This window comes from Rana temporaria, chromosome 1 (genome assembly GCF_905171775.1).
Source record: "Rana temporaria chromosome 1, aRanTem1.1, whole genome shotgun sequence".
Lineage (NCBI taxonomy): Eukaryota > Metazoa > Chordata > Amphibia > Anura > Ranidae > Rana > Rana temporaria.
The window spans coordinates 135,289,807-135,310,049 of NC_053489.1; the positions used below are offsets into that span (position 1 = coordinate 135,289,807).

The window sequence follows — 20,243 nt, forward strand, 5'->3', positions numbered from 1 at the left end:
ATTCAGTCCTTCACTGTGTAGCGCGTTAGCAATTGTTTCCTTGGTGACTATGGTCCTAACGGACTTGAGATCATTGACCAGATTCTCCTATGTAGTTCTGGGCTGATGGAGCCCCAGACCGAGGGAGATTGACAGGTATTTTGTGTTTCTTCCATTTCCGAATAATCACACTAACTGTTGTCACCATCTCATCAAGCTGCCTGGTGATGGTCCTGTAGCCCATTCCAACCTTGTATAGGTCTATTATCTTGGCCCTGACATCCTTGGACAGCTCTTTGGTCTTGGCCATGGTGGAGAGATTAAGAAATCTAATTGATTTGCTTCTGTGGACAGGTGTATTTTATACAGGTAACAAACTGAGATAAGGAGCACTCTCTCTAAGGGAGTGGTGCCAATCTCAGCTTGTTACCTGCATAGAAGACACCTGGGAGCCAGAAATCTGGCTGATGGGTGATCAAATACTTATTTTTCTAATTAAATGCAAATCAATTTATAAATTATTCTAAATGCATTTTTTCTGGATATTTTTGTTGTTCTGTCTCTCACTGTTAAAATAAAACTATATATTTTTTTGTCAGTGGGCAAATGTACAAAATCAGCAGGGGATCAAATACTTTTCCCCCCTCACTGTACCTTTTACATTGCGATGTATAACATGGCTGTAGTCAGAGTGAATGGTTTCATCTAGTGAAATATACCAAAGGATGGTTTTAATATCTGAATAACAATTATTATAAACAGAAGGAAATAAGAGGTGTTCCGTGCGTGTCAAAATTTGTGGTCAAGAGTCTAAGGGGTAAAGTAGGCCCCTTAAGACTTAATTTGCTCTTTTAGTTAAATCTGAATTGCCTGTTTATTTTGCTTGCAAAAATTGATTTAAAATATTACTACCGAAAAAACACTTCCATTATAAATAAGCCATGCACAGTTTCTGAACTTTTGGATTATATGTCGCCTATTTGCATTTTGCTCAAACTTGCGTAGAATTACTGAAAACTTGTAAAGCTGCTTTTTATTAAGAAATACTCATTTGCATGTGCTTGTCAATAAGGCTTTAAAATTGAAAGTGCTTTGACAAAGTTGATCACGTGCTAAATAATCCTGTGCTGCTGCTGCTGGATGAGCGCAGGGCATGTTAGGGAAATGTGTGCAATTAAGTAATCTCCTGGCAAACCCTTGCGTGATAGAAAATGGCATTTATCGGCAATAAAATTCTTGTGCTGACTACATCTACAGTAATTTGTTTTGCCTTTAATTATATGAAAGAAAATTGACATGCTGTCCATTTCTGAAGCCTGCCAAAATGTTTAATTAAGGAAAAATGTTTACATGTGTTTGAGCTCTGGTTATTTCCTTTAAAAATAAGTATTTTTATGAAATAGACATTGAATGGGGTGAAACATTGAATTTTTGCAACAGTTCGAAAATGGCAGTTCAACAGCAGTTTAAATGGGGTATGGATATATTTGGCAGTTAAAATATTACAGAAAAGAGTGTGTTTTGGTTAAAATAGCACAATATTCAGAAGCATTGAAGCTTAACTCAAGGGATTCAGCAACGTTCATAAAAGTGCAGCCATACTATGGTTTAAGTTCAACCAAGTGAATGGCACTTCCTGGAACTTATCCCTTTTAGTTTACCTCTGACAGCTTCAGCGCTGGATTCTCTGATATCAGCTCCTTCAATTGCAAGGTTAATGAAGCTGCTGTATCTGCCCCTTTCCTCATTCCTACCAATCATAGAAACCTTTTTATAGTGTAAACTAATTTACAAATACAAAGGCTTCTGTGAATGGACAGGGGGGGGGGGAGTGGGCATAGATGCTAGGTATACTTCTCTCCTCTCAGATCTTCCGGGAGTATAAATAATATTGATAAGCCCAAGAGGTGGCATGTACCTACTTGTTGGACTTAACGCGTGTTATGCCTGCACTTTTATCAAAGTGACTGAACTCATGGAATTTAGCTCTAATGCCGCATACACACCATCACTTTATGTGATGAAAAAAACAACGTTTTTAAAAACGTCACTTTAAATGACCGTGTGTGGGGGAAAACGTTGTTTTATGTCTTGTGAAAAACGACAAAAAAAAAATTGAAGCATGCTTCAATTTTATGTGTCGTTTTTCAAAACGTCGTTTTTTACTTCACAGAAATTGACCGTGTGTAGCAAAAAACGACGTTTAAAACAACGTTTTTACACCCGCGCATGCCCAGAAGCTAGTTATGAAGCGAGCTTCAATGGAAAAAAGTGGTGAACGTAACCTCGCTTTGCTAGAGCATTGTGAAAAAACGATGGTGTGTAGGCAACTTCGTCTTTGAAAATTGAAGTTTCAAAAACGTTGTTTTTTATTTCACAGAAAATTTAGTTTTTTTTCATCACATTAAGTGATGGTGTGTATGCGGCATAAGGCTCGGTTCACACTCGTGTGATGCGGGAACTCTAAGAATCCACTGTGGGTTCCCACATCATACCCAACTCGCACGGCAGTTCACATATGCGAACTGCTGGGAGTTTCAATACAATGTTGATGACACCCCCATTTCAGCTCGCATATGGCACTGCGGACTGACAATTGGGACATAAATCGGATTGCATGGGTGTATACACCCATGTGACCCAATTCTGGTGCGACCAAAAAAAGGGTCCTGTGCAAGTTTTGTCCGAATGTGATGCAATATCAGCCATACTATCTATGGCTGAAATCGCATCGCACGGACATCGCATGTGATTTGCACTGCAGTGTGGTGCAAATCGTATGTAATCCTGCAGAGCGCACTGGTGTGAATCGGCACTTAAGGCCAAATTCACCTTTTGAAGCTTGTGACCCAAACTAAATTGGCAGGTGCAGCTCAAGGCTCCACTGGGTCCTCTTATGTAGCAACCGTTTGCAGTGCAGACAAGGACAGAGCTCGTCCCAGCTCTAGACATCTAATGAAAAAGGGAAAAGCCCTGGAAGTTTCACATCTTAGCAAAATTTTGTGAGCTCAATGACCTGCAGGCTGCTGAGAAGAAAGTAATTCAAATTTTTTAAACTGCAAAAACATGCGTGTGTATATATGTATGTGTGTGTATATATGTGTGTGTATATATATATATATATATATATATATATATATATATATATATATATATATATATATATATATATATATATATATATATATATATAATTTTATTTTTATTTTTTAAAGTTAACTTATCTTTTAAAGAGAAAGTAGAATATATTTTCAGGTATCATGTTTTTAAATGATTCCTTCCGTATTTACCTCAAAGTAAGTTTAACTTTTATACTCATGTCCTTTAACTGCTTTATTGTATTAAATATAGATATTTTAAATCATTGAGCTTTTCTGCTTAACAGCTGTTGAAACAGGATATTGTACTGTCTTAAAATACACTGTTTGCACTGATTTGGCCAACTCCTAGACCTGCAGTGGAAGGAGGAGGAGAAAGGGAAAAGTAGGAAGGTGAACCATGTATAATAGGCAAATAAAGTCCCCATGCGCACAAATAATTGCAGTCTATATATACTAGCTCTTTTATAAGAGCTGTAGAATTGTGGAATAGACTTCCCTTTAGGAGCTGGTTCTTGCCAACTCAGGAGATTGACTTCGGAAAGACATGAATTGTTCCCTAGATAGACATAATATAGCGGGATAATAATATTTATAGGTAAAGTTGATCCAGGAAATATACAATTGCCTCTTGGGGGATCAGGAAGGAATACTTTTCCCCTGCTGGAGCAAATTGGATCATGCTCTAATTGGGGTACTTTGCCTTCCTCTGGATCAATTGTGGGTTGTAGCTTTGTATTCAGTGCCTTGCAAAAGTATTCACCCCCCTTTGCATTTTTTGTGTTTTGTTGCCTCACAACCTGAAATTAGCATGGATTGTTTGAGGATGATTTGCATCATTTAATTTGCAGAACATACCCATAACTTTGAAGATTTGTTTTTATTGTGAAGCAAACAACAAATAGGACAAAATAACCAAAAAAAGTCAAGGTTCATAACTATTCACCCCCCTAAACCTAATACTTTGTAGAGCCACCTTTTGCGGCTTTCACAGCTCCAAATAACTTTGGATAAGTCTCTATGAACTCGCCACATCTTACCACTGGGATTTTTGCCTATTCCTCCTTGCAAAACTGCTCCAGCTCCTTCAAATTGGGTGGTTTGCGCTTGTGAGCAGCAATCTTTAAGTCTGACCTCAGATTTTCTATTGGATTGAGGTCTGGGCTTTGACTAGGCCATTCCAACACATTTACATGTTTCCCCTTAACCACTTTATCACCGGGCTTGTTTTTCAGATTCGGTGTTTACGAAACTAAAACAGGTTTTTTTTTGCTAGAAAATTACTTGAAACCCCCAAACATTATATATATTTTTTTCGAACACCCTAGAGAATAAAATGGCAGTCATTGAAATACTTTTTGTCACACCGTATTTGCGCAGCGATCTTACAAGCGCACTTTTTTTTGGAAAAAAATCACTTTTTTGAATTAAAAAATAAGACAACAATAAATTTGGCCCAATTTTTTAATATATTGTGAAAGATAATGTTACGCCGAGTAAAATGATACCCAATATGTCACGCTTAAAAATTGCGTCCGCTCGTGGCATGGCGTCAAACTTTTACCCAGGTTCTACAGGTTGCATTTTTTGAGTTACAGAGGAGGTCTAGGGCTAGAATTATTGCTCTCGCTGTAACGATCGTGGCGATACCTCACTTGTGTGGTTTGAACACAGTTTTCATATGCGGGCGCTACTCGCGTATGCGTTCGCTTCTGTGCGCGAGCTCGACGGGGCGATTTAAAAAAAAAAATTTTTTATCTTATTTATTTAGTTTATAATTTTTTACACTGAAATAAAAAGAAAAATGATCACTTTTATTCCTATTACAAGGAATGTAAACATCCCTTGTAATAGAAAAAAGCATGACAGGTCCTCTTAAATATGAGATCTAGGGTCAAAAAGACCTCAGATCTCATATTTAGACTTAAATGCAAATAAAGAAAAAAAAAATTGAAACTCATTTTTTCAAATGACAAAAAAAAAATGTTTCTTTAAGACGCTGGGCGGGACTGACGTTTTGACGTCACTTCCGCCCAGCAGAGCTATGGGGACGGGTGGGGGCAACTTTTCCCTCACTCGCATCCCCAGTCAGGTGCCGAATGGACCCGATCTCCTCCGCCGCTACTGACGGCTCCGGTAAGCGGCGGAGGGCGTGGGAGAGCGGCGGGAGCCCCTCTCCCGCCACCGATAACGGCGATCTCGCGGCGAGCCCGCCGTTGTCGTGTACAGAACCGCCCACTGAAGAGATGGATATCTCGGTTGTGGCAGCAGCTGCTGCCGTTACCGAGATATCCATCTTTAAAAAGAGGACGTCTTTTTACCATGGGCCGGTGGTCAAGAGGTTAAACCACTGAAGTGTTGCTTTAGCAGTGTGTTTGGGGTCATTGTCCTGCTGGAGGGTGAACCTCCATCCTAGCCTCAAACCACTCAGAATGGTACAGGTTTTGTTCAAGAATATCCCTATATTTAGCACCATCCATCTTTCCCTCAACTCTGACCAGTTTCCCAGTCCCGGCTGCTGAAAATGGATGGTGTTCTTTGGGTGATGAGATGTGTTGGGTTTGCGCCAGACATAGCTTTTCTTTGGCCAATAAGTAAAATTTTAGTCTCATCAGACTAGAGCACCTTCCTCCATACATTTTTGGAGTCTCCCACATGCCTTTTCGCAAACTCAAAACGTGCCATTTTGTTTTTTGCTGAAAGTAATGGCTTTCTTCTGGCCACTCTGCCATAAAGCTCAACTCTATGGAACGTAGGGCTTATTGTCGTCCTATGTACAGATACTCCAGTCTCTGCTGTGGAACTCTGCAGCTTCTCCAGGGTTACCTTAGGTCTCTCTGCTGCCTCTCTGAATAATGCCCTCCTTGCCCGGTCAGTGAGTTTTGGTGTGTGGCCGTCTCTTGGCAGGTTTGCTGTTGTGCCATGTTCTTTCCATTTGGTTATGATAGATTTGATGGTTCTTCTAGGGATCATCAAAGATTTGGATATTTTTTTATAACCTATCCCTGACTTGTACTTCTTCCCTTACTTGTTTGGAGAGTTCCTTGGTCTTAATGGCAGTGTTTGGTTAGTGGTGCATCTTGCTTAGGTGTTGCAGTCTCTGGCGCCTTTTAAAAAGGTGTGTGTATATAGTAATAACATATCATGTGGCACTTAGATTGCACACAGGTGGACATCATTTCACTAATTATGTGACTTCTGAAGGTAATTGGTTGCACCAGAGCTTTTTATGGGCTTCATAACATAAGGAGTGAATACATACCAATTAACAGTTTTTTATTTCTGAAAAATAGTTTTATGTATATATTTTTCAAATTTTACTTCACCAACTTGGACTATTGTGTTCTGATCCATCACATATAATTCAGATAAAAAAAAAACATTGAACTAAAGGCTGTAATGTAACAAAATAGGTAAAAGGCAGGGGGGGGGGACTTTTGCAAGGCACTGTATATAGTATTGTATAATTTTTTATTTATTTTTCCCCCTTTCTATTGGTTGAACTGGACCGGCTTGTGTCTTCTTTTTTTTTTTTTTTTTTTTTTTTTTCAGCCAGACTATGTCACTACATACAAGGATTTACCCAATGAAAAGATTAACATCTGGCTTAAAGCTTTTGATATTCAAGTCTAAAAAAAATGTTGAAAAGACTTCTTGCCATAAAGATTGGGTTGCCATGTTATAGAATCCTTAGAAAATGTAAATGCATCTGTTAAGTAAAGAACTATAGTTTCTGCATGTTTTTCAGCTTTAACTAGATACTGCAGGTGAAACTGTAACTATTTAATAAATAAAAGTTTGCCCATGGATTATTGGCTTTCAATAGCACGAAGTTGATACTGTAATCTTTTTGGGGGGGGGGAGCCTTGTGAGCTATTATCCTAACAGTACAAAACGTGAATGAACAGGGGGAGTTCTTTAGTGTTAGGAATTAGTTTAATCGTTATGTTTTAGTGTCAGAGTTTAGTTTTATTTGAGGGTTAAAGTGGAATTATTAAAGGCCAACTCTTATCTTTTCTTAAAAATGTTCTCACTGTCCACTTACCTATCTTGCATACCCTGTATATAAGAAAATCTGTGTACTTATCAATTTTTTGTTCAGTCATGTGATCCAGCAGCTCCAGATATTTCAGTAAACAGCTGCTGCAAGGATGGGAGCACTGACAATGGCTGGGCCATGGGACCCTGTGGAATACATCACAGCTTTGGGAATTCACAGCCATTGTCGAGCACTTTCTTACACAGGGAAGCCTGAGCTGCTGAATCAGCCGTGACTGGACTAGATTAAAGAAAAGTGAGTACACAGATAGTCTTTAATACCACTTTAAGGCAAGGGTCAGACTTTATTGGGTTAAGCGTTGGGAGAAAAGACAGGCTAAGGGCTCACAGCAGAGTTAATTGTTAATGCCTAACACAACAACATCCTCCTGTGTTTTTTTTTTTTTTTTTACTTTTAAAGGGGGTTTAGCGTTTTTTTTTTTTTTTCTTACATTGTAAAGCAGCATTTGTCCTCTATGTACTCTATGTGCCCCAAGTAAATATCTTCATGATCCAGCATGGCTCCTCTTTTGGGATTTTTTTGCACATTTAAAACAGCAATTTTGTTACTAGCTGGATCATCAGGTGAAATCAAGAGAAAAAGATGAAAAAAGGAGAACTAGTGCGACCACCACATCTAATGATTAGTAAGCTACAATATATTACATTTTTGTGTTAATTACCATTTTAACTGCTTGCTGACCAACCGCCGCAGATATACGGCGGCAGGTTGTCTCTGCTGGGCGAGAGCATGTAGCTATACGTCATCTCGCCGAGCAGCCCCCCCACTCGCTCCTGACTCCCGGGCGCGATCGCCACCGGGCACCCGCGATCGCTTGTTACAGAGCGGGAACCAGGAGCTGTGTGTGTAAGTCCTGTCAGGGGAGAAATGCCTGACCCTCTGTTCATAGAATGTATGAACAGCGATAAGTCATTTCCCCTAGTCAGTCCCACCCCCCCTACAGTTACAACACACCCAGGGAACATACTTAACCCCTTCCCCGCCCCCTAGTGTTAACCCCTTCCATGCCAGTGGTATTTTTATAGTAATCAATGCATTTTTATAGCACTGATCGCTATAAAAATGCCAATGGTCCCAAAAATGTTTTCGAAGTGTCCGCCATAATGTCGCAGTACCGAAAAAAATCTAGTACTAGTAAAAAAAAAAAATAATAATAAAAATGCCATAAAACTACCCCCCTATTTTGTAAACGCTATAACTTTTGCACAAATAAACGCTTATTACGTATTTTTCTACATATTTTTCGTTAAAAAAAATTGTATCGGCCTAAACTGAGGGAAATTTTTAATTTTTTTTTATATTTTTGGGGGATATTATGGTAAAAAGTAAAAAGTATTCATTTTTTTCAAAATTGTCGCTCTATATTTGTTTATAGCGCAGAAACTAAAAACCGCACAAAAGAAAGCTCTATTTGTGGGGAAAAAAAGGACGCCAATTTTGTTTGGGAGCCACGTCGCATGACCGCGCAATTGTCAGTTAAAGCGACGCAGTGCCGAATCGCAAAAAGTGCTCTGGTCTTTGACCAGCAATATGATCCGGGGCTTAAGTGGTTAAAGAACCTGCATTTATTTTGGCATTTCTGTTCTCCTTCATATTTTATATAACTACCCCAGAAATACTTCAGACCGTTTTTAAAATTTAGTTATGCTTGGTGCATTTTTTTTATGATTTTTTTGATTTTTAATTTCTTAACTGGCTATGTATATACCGTATTTATCGGGGTATAGCGCGCTCCCACGTATAGCGCGCACCGCTAAAGTTGCCCCGAATTCCTGTGGAAAAAAGTATTTTTGTACTTACAGTTTTGGTGTCTTGCGCGGCGGCCTCGTCGGGTCCTGCGTCCATCTGCGGCTTCGGGTGTCCTCTTCGTCGGGTCCGGCGTCCTCCCCGCTCGTTTCCCGCGCCGAGTTTGAATACTGCGCCGACATATACAGAGCGCAGTACACTCGTGTATTGTCGGGCAGGCTCGGCTACTCTCGCGCTGACGTCCTGTACGTCCAGGACGTCAGCGCGAGAGGACCCGAGACTGCCCGACAATACACGAGTGTACTGCGCTCGGTATATGTCGGCGCAGTATTCAAAATTGGCGCGGGAAAGCGGGTATCGGCGTATACCGCGCACCCATGTTTTTGCCCTGATTTCCAGGGCAAAAAAGTGCGCAGTATACGCCGATAAATACGGTACATAATCCAATTGACGTCTGGCTTTTTCTTTTTGGCTGTTCATTTATACATCCAATGTATCTGTCTTTTTTTCTACCAAGTACCTACTGAACAGTACAATAATTTATTGACATTTAAGCACCAGCCCATTGTTGCATTTAGTTAATAACTGTAATCTAAAACTAAACTCCACTTAAAGTGGTTGTAAATGTAAAAGGTTTTTGTTTTATTTGGGTGTGAGCTGCTGATTCCTAAACATTTTGAACTTAATGCAAGAAATGCATTAAGGTAACAAATGTTTAGGCTTTATAACCACTTGAAGCACTCTGTCAGTCTCGTCCCTGTAACTACACAAGTGCTTTTTGTCTTGAAACACAACTTACTGGCTGGATCACCAGATGAAAATAAAAGCAATAAAGCCTAAAAACTGAATCTAATGCAGCCATAACATCTAAGAAATAATAAGCTACAATATAATGCTTGCTTTCGGGTTTAATGCTGCTTTAAACTGCCTTTTTTTTTTTACATGCAACGCCTTTTTGAATACCTAAATCTGATCTGATAGGTTGTATTCACTTTTCAGCCAACAAATTTACACCTGTCTCCTTGTATTTTTCATTTGAAATTTGTGTAGCAAGGTGGTGCCTATAGGACCAACCACAGCCCGAGTTTTGGTCGAGTCCGCAGGATTTGAGAAATCTGAGTTTTTTTTATTCCCAGTTAAAATGCTTTGCTTTTCCCTTTTTAAGAATAAACCTGTAAAAACACTGCATTTCCACATAGATTCTTGTAACATTTTATCAAGACAACCGTGTTCAGTGTTTTTTTGTCTTGTTTGTAGTTTCCATTTAGCCTCTTCTAACCTAAAAGCTTAGTGTTCTATTGTTTGATCCTCAATGACCTGCCTGTACTTTGTTGCGTGTCTCTGAAGAGTTGCTGGTTGTAAAGAATATGTACCTTGTTTCAACTTCAGCATTGCGTTTGCATCAACTTAGAACAAAAGCGTTTTTATTTATAGACAGTTTTTTACCTCTTTTCTGCTTTTCTTAGCGTACACTGGGGAGTGTTTTTAGCATTTAGAAGTGCTTTAATTACTGGACGGTAATTGTGAGTAAGCTAAGGTATAACATTTTATTTATCAGGTATTTTAAAAAGTTTACGTTGGTGTAAGCAGCCAAAGATTGGTACAGAGTCTAGAATTAGTTTGCTTTGTGAAGCTTCTATTCAGATTTAAATTGAAGTTCCTAGGTGAGACATTATCGAATTAAAATTGAAGAGAACAATTGTTTTTTACTGTAAGATGATGTTTAGACTTGCTTGAGAAGATCACTGCACCCCTGTATTTGAGGCATCTGCCAAAATACAATAGCCACAGTGGGAGATTGTTTCATATGCACTGTATAGCGTAAGATCGAGGAATTGGTTACTTTTATTTTATTTTAGCCTGCAGGTTAAATGAAAAAAATTCTGTACATGACCATCTTAAAGCGGTACTCAAGTCCACTTTGTGATTTTTACCTACAGGTAAGCCTGTAATAAGGCTTCAGTAACAAACAAATGCTCACTGCACCCACACATGACCTCGCCTTCACGGCAAGGAGCACATGTAAGGGCAACACATGCAAAACAACACCAAACAAAATTCTCAGCTCAACTTGCCTGCCAATCAGCTACTGAATTATCCTGTCTAACAGTTTGCGTTAAAAATAGAGGTTTAGTTGGCACACATTTGCAAATGAATGCGTAAGCTGCAGAGTCTCCACAGTGGACGCAGATGCTTTCTAAAGGCTAGATAGAGGACAGGTGAGCCTAGAGGTAGCCTTTAAAGAGGACTGTGCTACCTCTAGACTCACCTGCCCTCTAGCAATCAGTATGCCAGCCCTTCAGTGCACCATGATGTAACCGAGTGCTTCCGCGCATGTGCAGGAGTGATGTCATCGTGGCTCCCGCTACACTCGCACAGCTGGAGTCTGCAAACTCGGAAGGAAGACCGGGGGAAGATGAAAGACCTCTCGGCAGTGACAGCACCCTGCTGCTGCTGGAGGGCTTTGTTTTAGGGTATTTCATAATGTGCTAGTATGCATACTTGCACATTATGCTAATATTTTTTTAGCAGAACATTTTTTTTTAACTGTTTTTATTGTAACTGTTTACTACCGCTTTGAATCCTCATGATTTCTTCAATTTCTTATTTGTATTGAGAAATAATACTACCTCACTCAGCCACAAAAAGTTAGTTATTTATGTCAGCCAGGTAGTCTGTTATGTATTTCTCAAACACTTGGCCATTTTGTCTTTTTTTTTTTTTTCTGGGTACATAAATGTTTTACAGCTGCCCCATGTGAGTCTAGGCCTTGTATGTGCCTGAGTCTTTGTAGAGGGATGAAGTACATCTTATTCTAGCACACAAGAGGAAGTTATCAGAGGAAAGCTCACAGGCACTGCATTCCATCAGTTTAGAAATCGGACACAAGAAGCTGAGCTGAGAATTTTAAAGTGCCGATACCAATGTTTTGATAAACCTATTACAATTCATAATCTTTTATTAATATTAGTTAATATAGACGTAGAAAAAATATACATATACACATATCTAATATTCAGTTGTATGTGAAAAGGTGTTCATGTGTAAAATGGAACTCAATCTTAATAATGCAACACAAAAATGTAAAAACGGTCTATAAGTGCAAAACCATCCAATGAAGGAATGATCCGTGCAGAGTGAAAGTAAAGGGATCCGTCACCATCTGCACCCTTACACTCAGGCGTCTTACCAGATGTCCAGGACCATAATGTATAATGGTCAAATAGGCAGCGGCAAGTTTATCCAGGAGGGTAACAGTCATATGGATCACAGATTGTATAAGGGAGACTCGCAATGATAAAAAAGGAAAACTCCCGTAGTGAAGCCCATCATGATATAAAAACGATTTATTTTAAATGATGGTTACAATTATCTTCATACAAAACATCAAAGGCATTTGTTAAACACTTATTAACATATGCCTTTTATGTTTTGTATGAAGGTAACAATCCATATGACGGTTACCCCCTTGGATAAACTTGCCCCTGCCTGTTTGAGTTATATAATTTATGGTTCTGGACATCTGGTAAAGAATAAGGATGAGCTCTGGCGTGTTCGCAAAGCCCACGTGCAGAACCCGCCAGGAAGTCGCCACTGCGCTGCGCTAATCACAGGCAGTGAGACATTTCCAGATCTCTGCAGCTGCACATCGGACAATGTCTCCCTGCCTGTGATTAGCGCAGCGCCGACTTCCTGGCGGGTTCTGCACGTGGGCTTTGCGAACACGCCAGAGCTCATCCTTGGTAAAGAAGCCTGTGTGTGAGGGTGCTGCTGAAGAATTATCTCTTTACTTTCACTCGGCACGGATCTTTCCTTCATTGGATTGTTTTGCACTTGTTTTTGAATTTTTGTGTTGCAATAAAAAGATTGCGTTCTATTTTGCACATGGACACCTTTTCACTTTTTATGTACAACTGAATGTTACATATTGTAGCACTACCTGGTGCGCTGCTTTTTTCCCCCTTTTATAATTTACCAACTGGTATCAGTTTGCCTAGTGGCGCTATTTTTCCTTATTTACACCGAGCATGATTTTATATTCTTTTAGTATGTACACATAGAGGGCCAGATTCAGGTACAAATACGTTACGCTGCAGCGGCGTAACGTATCCCATTTACGTTACACCGCCACAGGTTTACAGCGCAAATGCCTGATTCACAAAGCTCTTACCTGTAAACTTGCGGCGGTGTAACGTAAATCCGCTCGGCGCAAGCCCGCCTAATTCAAATGGGGCGGGCACCATTTAAATTGGGCGCGTTCCCGCACCGAACGTTAACGTAAATGGCGTCTAGCGCCATTCACGGACGACTTGCACAAACGACGTGAATTTTAAAATTTCTACGCAGGAACGATGGCCATACTTAACATGGGTTACACCACCTAGAGGGCAGCCTTAGTTTTACGCGGCGTATCTCGACGGAAACTACGGAAATTTAGAGCGACGGGTAAAGCGTACGTTCGTGAATCGCCGTAACTAGTCATTTGCATATTCTACGCCGACCGCAATGGAATCACCACCTAGCGGCCGGCCTAGAATTGCATACTAAGATCCGACGGTGTAAGTCAATTACACCTGTCGGATCTTAGGGCTATCTATGCGTAACTGATTCTATGAATCAGCCGCATAGTTACGATGGGCGGATTACAGAGATACGACGGCGTATCAGGAGATACGCCGGTGTATCAGGAGATACGCCGTCGTATCTCTTTTGTGAATCTGGCCCAGAGTATTTTTGTAAATATTTTTTTTTTTATGCGACAACACTGAAGATATTACACTTTAAATTAGAGCAAAGTGGTGAGTGTACAGCTTGTATAACAGGGTAAATTAACTGTCCCCTCAAAATAACTCAACACACATCCTTTAATGTCCAAACCGCTGGCAACAAAATTGAGTACAACCCTAAGTGAAAATTTCCAAATTGGGCCCAAAGTGTCAATATTTTGTGTGGCCACTATTATTTTCCAGCACTGCCTTGACCCTCTTGGGCATGGAGTTCACCAGAGCCTCACAGCTTGCCACTGGAGTCCTTTTCCACTCCTCCATGACAACATCACAGAGTTGGTGAATGTTAGAGACCTTGCGCTCCTCCACCTTCTGTTTAAGGATCCCCCACAGATGCTCAATAGGGTTTAGGTCTAGAGACATGCTTGGCCAGTCCATCACCTTTACCCTCAGCTTCTTCAGCAAGGCAGTAGTTTTCTCGGTGTGTTTGGGGTCGTTATGTTGAAATGCTGTCCTGTGGCTCAGTCTCCAAAAGGAGCGATCATGCTCAGTATGTTACAGTACATGTTGGCCTTCATTGTTCCCTCAATGAACTGTAGCTCCCCAGTGCCGACAGCACTCATGCAGCCCCAGAACATGACACTGCCACCACCACCATGCTTGACTGAAGGCAAGATACACTTTTTGTACCCCTCACATGGTTGCCACCACACACGCTTGAGACACCATCTGAGCCAAATATGTTTATCTTGGTCTCATCAGACCACATGACATGGTTCCAGTAATCCATGTCCTTAGTCTGCTTGTCTTTAGCAAACTGTTTGCGGGCTTTCTAGTGCATCGTCTTTAGAAGAGGCTTCCTTCTGAAATGACAGCCATGCAGACCAATTTGATGCAGTGTGCGGTGTATGGTCTATGCATTGACAGGCTGACCCCCCCACCCCTTCAACCTCTGCAGCAGTGCTGGCAGCACTGATAGGTCTATTTCCCAAAGAAACAACCTCTGGATAGGACGCTGAGCACCTACACTCAACTTCTTTGGTCGACCATGTTCTGTGTGGAACCTGTCCTGTTGAAAACCACTGTATGGTCTTGGCAACCGTGCTGCAGCTCAGTTTTAGGGTCTTTGCAAACTTCTTCTAGCCTAGGCCATCTTTATGTAGAGCAACAGTTAATTTTTTCAGATCCCCAGAGAGCTCTTTGCCATGAGGTGCCATGTTAAACTTTCATTGACCAGTATGAGAGAGTAATCACGCCAAATTTAACACACCTGCTCCCAATTCACACCTGAGACCTTGTAACACTAATGAGTTGCATTACACCAGGGAGTGAAAAGGGCTAATTGGGCCCAATTTGGAAATTTCTACTTAGGGGGTGTACTCACTTTTGTTGCCTGCGGTTTAGACATTAATGGCTGTGTGAGTTATTTTGAGGGGACAGCAAATTTACACTCTTATGCAAGCTGTACAATCACTACTTTACATTGTAGCAAAGTGTAATTTCTTCAGTGTTTTCACATGAAAAGATATAATATATTTACAAAAATGTGTGGGGTGTACTCACTTTTGTGAGATACTGTATATACATAGGAGCACGGTATTGGATTACTGCATCAAGTTGTTGCAGAAGTTGACCAATGTGATCAATGGTTAGTGATAAAAGTGGGCTGGTGATCCCGTCATGTTTTGCCAATTAAATTCAGCTTCTTCACGCTGTTCATCATTAATAGGTGTACTTATCCAAAAGAAGGAAAATCCAAAGGATCCTTTTTTGAATATTCAGCGAACATAAAGAGGAGCACACATCAATTAGATGTGGGATGGGGGCATTCATGTACTGGTCGCAAGAGAGGACAAATGGATCTGTCGCCAATGCCATACTATTCTTGGGCTTCTACTGAGGGATCCTCAGTTCCTGTGTATATGTATCTTTTTGCTACGTCTATATCTTTAAACTAACAAAATGAAATATTTTGAATTTTAATGTGTTTACGAAACTGTTATTGGCACCTTAAAAATCCCAGCTCCTGATGAGAACATTATATTTTGTGTCCTACATCTTGGTGTGTGTTCTTGTCTACTTTATGGTATGGCTCACAAGCTACAAAGGCATCCAAATGACAGAGTGTGGCAATCCAATATATTTACAAATTTGTACAAACGTTTTTTATTAAAATAATAAAAACTGGTTAAAGTATTTTGCTGACTAATTAGGTTGCCCACTGAGTAACCTTTTACGTTCTTGGCACAGGACTTGAGCTCAACGGTTCATTTTAGAAGCACAAGCTAACTTCTTAACAACTCGCACTGTTTTCTCTGCTTTTGTTCTTTATTCTCCATTATTTTGTTCATAATAACAATTTATTCCAATTTTATGTAGATTGTGACACATAGAGGAACTTTTTTGTACTAAGCAAGAATAACAACTGTAGTCATTTCAAGTTCAAAAGAAAAGGTCTAATAAATTCAACACATTTTTCTTATCTGTTGCCATGCAAGTAGCATCTGAAAACAGACTGTACCATATCCGGATCATTGTGAAATGGCACATGCTGTGCAGTGTTTATAAATATACCATCATGCAGCAGACTTTACTCTGTAAAATGAAACTGCAGTTATGTTGCTTTTAATTTCCTGTAGTGCTGAAGTACCTTACAAGCTTTCTACATGGCTTTGGCTGTGTGGTGGTAATTGTAATATTGGCTACAATTTTGTGCAGCTATTTAGGTCTTTTTATTTTCAGTGGGATATGATTTTTTTGGGTTCTTTTCACAGGATAAAAAGTGGATCCTCAATCATGAAGATGTGACGCTAGGAGAATTACTGGGAAAAGTAAGTAAAGAGGATGGATAGAAATACATGCTTTCTCTTGCATTCAATAGAACAGAAGCAACATAAAAATAAAATGGAGCTTTTCTAAGCTATAAACTAATGCAGACTCATTCAATGTCTTCCCACTCAAGAGACTATTTGTAACAAAACAGTAATATAGCCTTATTGTTGCATGTAATGAATTGCTTGCTAGATATCCAGATTTAACTTTTTAGGGTTTGCCCATCTTTGCCCAGGGTTCAAAAAGACACGCCTCTGCTCCTAATCCCTTTTCTCTATCTGAGTTGGATTCTGATTTGCCTGCCCTAGACAAGCAGACACAGAAGGAAATTACGAAGACATCGAGGCAGTTTTGGAGGAATGTTTTTCTTCCCTGAAAATTTTCTACCTCTGGTACCACTTTCTTCTTTAAAATCAACAAAAGGGCAATCAGATTTTCAAAATGCTTTGAACCATCTCTTGTCTCAGGGAGTAGTTGTGCCAGTACCTCTAAAATATGTGCTAAAAGGATTTTTCTCAAACCTTGTTAATGATGCTAAAGCCCAGTGTGGGTATTTGTCTCATTTGGACTTGCAACTACTCAGTATATTCCTTAATTTTCAAAAATGTACATGGAATGTTCAGGTTTGGTAATCGCCTCTCCTAGAAAAGGGGAATACATGGCATCCAATATGTTTATCTACATATTTTTATTTATCTATCTTATCAGCACTTTCTACAATCACTTCCAGTTTGTCAAACTGGCTTTTGGCCCATCTCCTGCTCCCAAAGTATTTATAAGGTTAATAGTGCCCTTCCCAGAACTTGGGGTATACAAGTCATAGGTTATCTAGATAACCTTATCCTAAAGGACACCCCTCTTCCAGCTGTCAGCAATGGTCCACAGGTCAATTCAGATGCCCTAAGTTTTCGGTTGGGTCTGCTCTCCTTCCTTCTTTTTGCCTATTGTACCTGGGTCTGGTCTTGGACATATCCTTCCAGAAAAGAAAATTGCTTTTCTCAAATTGAGGTCAAATGGACATCCCACAATTCTCCAAGAGAATTTTAGGCCTCATGGTTGTACCAGTTGCCCAATTTCATTCAAGACTTTTCCAACGTGACATCTTGTCAACCTGGAACACACAAGCCTTGTACGTTTAGCAGTTAAAACAAGGCTTCTTCTGATTAGCCGCGGTGAAGATTGTGGCGTCAGTTGACCTTCTTAGCCAAAAGAAGCCTTGTATTCATGAAAATTATTAATTCATGAAAATACAAGGCTCCCTGTGAATGGTTAAGAAGCACTCAACCTGACTTGATTTTGTTCCAGCAGATAGAAAGGCAGTGTACCGCTGCCAGAACTCATGCCTGTGTATTGCATGTAGCTGATGTTACTTACAATTTATATAGCACTTACAGTAGCTGCACCAATTGGTAAAAGTAATTGTTTGGGCCAGCTTTGCCCAAACTATTTAAATTGAAATGTAAGCCTAGAGTTTGGCTTTAAGTGCCATCAAGGTTCAGATGTTGGCCTTGGCCATCCTTTTGTAGAGGACAGTCATGTAATTTTCCTTGGTAAGGGACTTTGTGTAAGGGTTCAAGTTCCACATATTTGGTCCCCTTTGATCCTATTGAACCCTAGTTTTCTATTGTCTGTTTAGCAAACTGATCATTTTAAACCCAGCAGGGGGTTTTCTTTGTTTCTTATGTACAAGGTTGTCTTTTGCTAGCCATTGCTTAAAGCGGTAGTAAACCGAATAATAAAAAAAAGGCACCGGGCAGTTTAAGCCATAATGTGCTAGTATGTATTGCATACTAGCACATTATGATAGACTTGCCTAAAGACGAAGCTCTCCAGCGGCGCGCTGTCACCGCAGAAGGCACTTCTATCTTCACCTGGTCTTCCTTGATAAATGCCTGAGCCATGATGACGGCACTACCGCGTGGGAGTCGCAGTTTACGACACAGGTATGCAGTTCCTTTGGAGTGCATGACACTGTGAAGTCACCACCTGCATCTAAAGTAAATCTCTCCTAAACGACGCACATTTAGGAGATATTTACTGTACCTCTAGGTAAGCCTTATCATAGGCTTACCTATAAATTGAAATTATCCAAGGGTTTGCTCCCACTTTAAGCCCTGTTGGCCGAATGTTGGGTCTGACCGACGTGTTTTTGTGGGGTAGGGTGTTTGCGGCGTCCCCCTGTCACAACACAATAGAACCGCAGGGATGAACACTGTACTAACATTGGATTGTTAGTACAGTGGCTCCAACCTGAGCGGTCAGTTTTTTTTTTTTTTTCGTTCAGCCTGCTGGATTGAACGGAAAACACCTCTTGGAGGTGCTTATAGTAACTGCAGCAGATATAGTAAATTGTTAAATATTATTTTTGCCCCGGTGACACAACATACACAAAACTAGAAGTGTGTACCAGGCTTTAGGCTTATAGGGTCTCGGCGCTGACTACTATTCCCTGTAAAAGAGATTTTTTTTGGTCCTGCATTGGAATAAGTTTGTGTAAAGGCCTAGTTCCTCTTTTGCCAAAGATAGTCTGTTCCTATCCACCTGAACCAAGGACATAATTTTGTCTCCAAACCAAAACGCCATAAAAAAAAAAAGATTTCAAAATTTTTGTATGCATATACCCAAACAATGCGGATTACAAAGTCTACAGCTTTGCTTTGACAGTGTGTTTCCCAAGTTGTTCTGCCTGAGGGTCCTCATAAGAAACTGACTTTTTACCATTCTTCAATTTCTTGGTACATTTTTCAGGCCTCTGGCATTAAGAGAAGCATTTGGGTTTACAATAAAAAAAATAAAAGCGTATACACAGGTGCAGCATTGATTCAATTCTGCATCTGTCCCCCGACGCCTCTGCACTGATAAATGAGGGATTAAACACCGCTGATCACTCAGTTCTCCCCTCTGCTCTGCTCCTCCAGTGTTCATTAAAGCGCTGGGCTATACGATATGGCAGGGGTGTCCAAACTTTTTACAAAGATTTGATAAAGTGAACGTGCGTGAGGACCAACCATTTTTCCTGATATTCTTAGAGCCATTACAATTTGGTGTGTGTTCATCCGAGCACTAATACATTGCGCAAAAAGAATTCTCCTACCTTTTGTGGCTGTGTGTGGTGAATATATATTTTTTATATTTTATATTCTCTCTGGCGCCCACTTGTAATTTGCCCTTATCTCTTCTGTGGCGCCCAAGCTCCGATCAGGGCAAGGATGAGCAATTTTTTAAATTCTTATATATATTTAAATAGTCGCTTTATATTGGTTACAGTAGTAAATGTATCTTATCCCCTGAAAAATTCTTGAATGCCTCTCACGGCAAGGATGACCTCGGGCGAGCCCGCTAGGACGCTGACAGAGCGCATCGCCACAGATAATTACCGCCAACAATCACCAGCACTGAGAGCTCTGCAGCTGTGGGCCGGTAATGACTCGGTGTCTGTTATTGGCGCTGCGCACTGTCAGCTTCCCAAGGGGCTTTCGAACACGCCCCAGCAGCAAGCTCATCCTTACCTTGTGCGGAGCTTGGGGGGCCACAAAAATGATGCAAATTGCAAGTGGGGGCCATATAAAACCGTGCCGCGGGCTGGACTTTGGACATGCCTGCGTTATGGAGATGGTTTGTCCGTAACAAGGGGAGGGCACAGAATCACGCACCAAAATGCATTTGATTTTCTTTTGTGGATCAAGCTCTTCAGAATCTATGGCTTGTAGTGTGGTACTTTTATCTACCATTTAACCCTTAAACATTGCAGCTCCATTTCAGCTTTAAAGGGGTTTTAAAGGTTTGTTTTTTATTTTCTAA

At 40.4% G+C, this 20,243-nt stretch overlaps 1 protein-coding gene across 4 annotated transcripts in view; it reads left to right on the top strand.

The window, feature by feature from the left end:
• The window catches only part of FER (FER tyrosine kinase), a 353,477-nt gene that overhangs the window by 218,663 nt on the left and 114,571 nt on the right, over positions 1-20,243 (top strand). For all 4 annotated transcript variants that reach the window (XM_040343195.1, XM_040343168.1, XM_040343185.1 and 1 more), the window contains one exon: positions 16,385-16,441. In XM_040343195.1, the coding sequence (XP_040199129.1) occupies positions 16,385-16,441 (57 nt within the window). The remainder of the gene's footprint in view (positions 1-16,384; positions 16,442-20,243) is intronic.